Source organism: Hippopotamus amphibius, chromosome 1 (assembly GCF_030028045.1).
Source record: "Hippopotamus amphibius kiboko isolate mHipAmp2 chromosome 1, mHipAmp2.hap2, whole genome shotgun sequence".
NCBI lineage: Eukaryota > Metazoa > Chordata > Mammalia > Artiodactyla > Hippopotamidae > Hippopotamus > Hippopotamus amphibius.
This window is the reverse complement of record NC_080186.1, coordinates 160,800,290-160,805,015: the sequence shown is the minus strand read 5'-3', so window position 1 is coordinate 160,805,015 and position 4,726 is coordinate 160,800,290. Positions and strand designations below refer to the sequence as shown.

Below are 4,726 nucleotides of genomic sequence, written 5' to 3'. Positions count from 1 at the left end.
CAGGCTCGAGGTTGATCTTAATACCTAAACAAGATCTTCTGATGGAAATAAGCCAACAAGTATTTGAAATGGTTATTACACTTGAAGGCCGACTGGGATTCCGGTGTCTCCTGCTCTCGCTTCTGCTCTTCGCAGCCTGGGAGGCGGGCAGCGGCCAGGTCCACTACTCAGTCCCGGAGGAGACCAAACACGGCACCTTCGTGGGCCGAATCGCCCAGGACCTGGGGCTGGAGCTGGCAGAGCTGGTGCCGCGTCTGTTCCGGGTGGCGTCCAAAGGTGGCGGGGACCTTCTGGAGGTAAATCTGCAGACTGGCATTTTATTTGTGAATTCTCGGATCGACCGGGAGGAGCTGTGCGGGCGGAGCGCGGAGTGCAGCATCTACCTGGAGGTGATCGTGGACCGGCCGCTGCAGGTGTTTCATGTGGAGGTAGAGGTAAAGGATATTAACGACAATCCACCTGTGTTCCGTGTAAAGGAACAAAGAATGTTGATTTACGAATCTAGGCTGCCAGATTCCCTCTTTCCACTAGAGGGCGCGTCGGATGCCGATGTGGGCTCGAATTCCATCTTAACCTACAAACTCAGTTCCAGTGAATACTTTGCGCTAGATGTGAAAACAAACGGTGGTGACAATACACAAATTTGGCTCGTGTTAAGGAAATCCTTGGACAGAGAGGAAGCTCCCGAACATAGCTTATTCCTCATGGCCACTGACCAAGGCAAACCTGAGCTCACTGGCACTGTTCAGCTGCTGGTCACTGTGCTAGATGTAAATGATAACGCTCCCAGTTTTGAACAGTCTGAATATGAAGTAAAAATATTCGAAAACTCAGACAGCGGAACAATACTTATCAGAGTGAATGCTTCTGATAGGGATGAAGGAGAGAATGGGGAGGTTTCATACTCTTTTAATAGTCTCGTTCCACCCACAGTTAGCGACCAGTTTAGAATAGATACCAATACTGGAGAAATAGCGATTCGAGGGAATTTAGATTTTGAAAAAGTAAATTTATACAAAATCCATATTGATGCGAAGGATAAAGGCCACCCTCCCATGGCGGGTCATTGCACCGTTTTAGTGAAAGTTTTGGATAAAAATGATAATGTCCCTCTGATTACACTGACTTCCATATCCTTGCCTGTCCGAGAGGACGCTCATTCCGGAACTGTCATTGGCCTCGTTAGCGTGTCAGATCTCGACTCAGGTGCCAATGGGCAGGTGACCTGCTCTCTGACCCCCCATGTTCCCTTCAAGCTGGTGTCCACTTTCAAGAATTACTATTCGCTAGTGCTTGACAGCGCCTTAGATCGCGAGAGCATGGCGAACTATGAGCTACTGGTGACAGCGAGGGACGCGGGCTCGCCTTCGCTGTCAACTACGGCCAGCGTGTCCGTGGAGGTGGCAGACGTAAATGACAACGCGCCCGCGTTCGAGCAGCCCGAGGTCACGGTGTTCGTGAAGGAGAACAACCCGCCCGGCTGCCACATCTTCACGGTGTCGGCGCGGGACGCGGACGCGCACGAGAACGCGCTGGTGTCCTACTCGCTGGTGGAGCGGCGGGTGGGCGAGCGAGCGCTGTCGAGCTACGTGTCGGTGCACGCGGAGAGCGGCAAGGTGTACGCGCTGCAGCCGCTGGACCACGAGGAGCTGGAGCTGCTGCAGTTCCAGGTGAGCGCGCGCGACGCGGGCGTGCCGCCTCTGGGCAGCAACGTGACGCTGCAGGTGTTCGTGCTGGACGAGAACGACAACGCGCCCGCGCTGCTGCCTCCAGGGCCGGGCGGCGCGGCGGGCGCGCTGAGCCAGCTGGTGGCGCGGTCTGTGGGCGCGGGCCACGTGGTGGCGAAGGTGCGCGCGGTGGACGCGGACTCGGGCTACAACGCGTGGCTGTCGTACGAGCTGCAGCCGGCGGCGGGGGGCGCGCGCAGCCCGTTCCGCGTGGGGCTGTACACGGGCGAGATCAGCACGACGCGCGCCCTGGACGAGGCGGACGCGCCGCGCCAGCGCCTGCTGGTGCTGGTGAAGGACCACGGCGAGCCGGCGCTGACGGCCACGGCCACCGTGCTGCTGTCGCTGGAGGACAGCGGCCAGGCGCCCAAGGCCTCCTCGCGGGCTTCGACGGGCGCCGCTGGCGCGGAGACGGCGTTCGTGGATGTGAACGTGTACCTGATCATCGCCATCTGCGCGGTGTCCAGCCTGTTGGTGCTCACGCTGCTGCTGTACACGGCGCTGCGGTGCTCGGCGCCGCCCAGCGAGGGCACTTGCGGGCCCGGGAAGCCCAGGCTGGTGTGCTCCAGCGCGGTGGGGAGCTTGTCTTACTCTCAGCAGAGGCTGCAGAGGGTGTGCTCTGGGGAGGGGCCGCCCAAGACCGACCTCATGGCCTTCAGCCCCAGCCTTCCACCCTGTCCAGTAGCGGCAGATACTGGCGAGCATCAGGATTTAAATGATGATCATTGTTCCAAAGTAAGTGTGAATTTTCATAATTACCAGTTGATATTTATTTTGAAATGTTATTGTTTTCCTCAAGTTTCTATTTACTCTTTACTATTTTTAAAAATTTGAATAATTTTACATTGTATAATCTTTTCTTTTTTGTTAATTGTTATAATCTCTTTGGTTTATTAATCTTAACTTAAAGCATAATCATAAGTTATTAACATCATTCTAAACCTCAAGATTTTGGTCTTCAAACTCAAAATTTCTTTGCATATATCCACTTGTGGTTCATTTAACAATTCGCATTGGTAGTATTGTTTCTTATTTGTCCTGTAGAACTTTCATTTCTTTACATTTAAACTTCAGGAGAGTTATTTTGCATTTACTCATTTTTTTGAATTAATTATTTATTAATTTAGACTAAGCTCTTTCTTGGAATTTATCTGTTGATATATTTCTACATATGTTAAACAATATATTTAATAGCAAAAGATTGGGAAAACCTTAATAATATATTAAGTGCTCACATTTTTAATAATGTATTGAAATTTCAACGTCACTCTATTACTTATAGTTTTACCCTTCCAGCTTCCTTCCTCCTTTCTTTCTTTGCTTCCCTCTCCTCCTCCCCGTCCTCCTCCCACCGCTTCCTCCCCCCACTCCTCCCCTTATTCCCCACCCTCTCCACCCCCTAGTCCTTCTTCTCCTCCTCCTCCTTTTCCTCCTCCTCCTTCTTCCTCCTCTTCCTCTCCTTCTTCTCCTGCTCCTCCCTCTTCTTCCTCTCCTTTCCTGATGGCTTTTGTTTGGCCAACACTTTAAAGTTATCCACTTTGTGCAAGGACCCTATCCGTCATATCTTAACTTCTAAATTCCTTTTTGGGCCTGGTGATTCCAAGAGTCTGTAGTGTTCACTTTTTGTTGGTCTCTTAAGCCAGTTAGAAATAAAGTACAGAATATTAGCTATCAGATTGAATACTTCAGATCAGGATGAAAGAGTAAATGGGGAAATTTCACAATCTTTTAATTATCATGTGACACCAATGGTTATTGCTCAGTTTATCAGGAATCCAAATATCAGAGAAATAGTAATTTAACAGAATTTGGGCTTTGACCAAGTAAATTCTTGTAAAATCTGCATTGAGTTCTCAGAGATTGCAAATCCTTTATTTATGTTTGACTTGGTGGGTTCCTTTGCATGGAGAGCTATTTCTTCTAATTTAACACTTTCATTATTCACTCTGTATTATGATTTGAACTAGTTCTTACATGCAGGAAGCATAGAATAGTGTTAATTGTGTTTTTAAGCCATCCTTCCTTGTCTAAATTCCATCCTCTACGAATTTTGTTCTGTGCAGCATTGTTTAACCTCTCATTTTCCAGTTTTCCCTCTGTAAAGTTGGCTTGATAAATAGTAATACCTACCACAAGTAATTGTTGAACTATTTAGTAAGTTGATAGTTACAAGGTGCTTATGATAGTATTAGCTAAATAGTAAGTGCTTCATAAAGTCTGGCTATTAATATTCTGAAGAGGAATAGGAAAATCTAAAATGTCATCATGGCTATCTAGAAAGTCATCATTATGGCTTCCTTATTTTTTTAATTTTATGTCAAGTCTATTTGTTTAGTTATTCATAGGGAGGCCATAACTACCCAATTAATCTAAGATGGCGCTAACATTTTGAATGCCATTGAAAAAATTTGAGTCAGTTTTTCAATGTTGAAAATTGAATTAAGGCTTTGGCAGTGGAAAAGCTTTTTGGATTAAAAAAAGAGCATTTAAGCTGTTGAAGATGCTTTTGCTTTGCTGAAGCTGATTTGAACTTTCTGTGTTGTCCATGATTTTCCAGGAAGTATTAGACTACCTGAAACTGGAGTGGCATATTTTCCCACATTTAAAAGTTGCCCAGGGTCCATCAGAAGGCTGAATTGGGGTTTGTGCTTCCCAATGTGTTCATTTTCGACTCTTGAAATGATAGAAACCATTAGTAGTATTTTCTGCTTTTTAAAAATAAGTAAGCACACAATGGTTTTGAAACACGTACTTAAAAGTGACAAATGGGTATTATTATACTAATTAATAAAGAGGGTCATTTGTCTAGATAGCAATATCTAACAACCTGAAAAAAATAGTATGCTTTCTTGGGGAATAAAGAACCATAGGCATCACCCTTGAGTAAACATTTAAAAAATATTCTAGGAGGGTCTCTAAGAACATAATGTTGTGCCAAGAATCATTGAATTAACAAGACCCAACCCCTGGTTTCAAGAAGTTGATAGAAAATAAAGATA

The 4,726-nt window shown here is 46.5% G+C and overlaps 1 protein-coding gene across 1 annotated transcript; it reads left to right on the top strand.

The window, feature by feature from the left end:
* Positions 1–41: 41 nt before the first annotated feature.
* LOC130843061 (protocadherin alpha-6-like) lies at positions 42–2,561 on the top strand. Its single transcript, XM_057719741.1, has one exon. It carries the CDS (start codon positions 42–44, stop codon positions 2,559–2,561), a length of 2,520 nt encoding a protein of 839 aa, XP_057575724.1.
* Positions 2,562–4,726: the final 2,165 nt, after the last annotated feature.

Coding starts and splice junctions, on each gene's coding strand:
- LOC130843061 (XM_057719741.1), top strand. CDS start 42: ATGGAAATAAGCCAACAAGTATTTGAAATGGTTATTACACTTGAAGGC.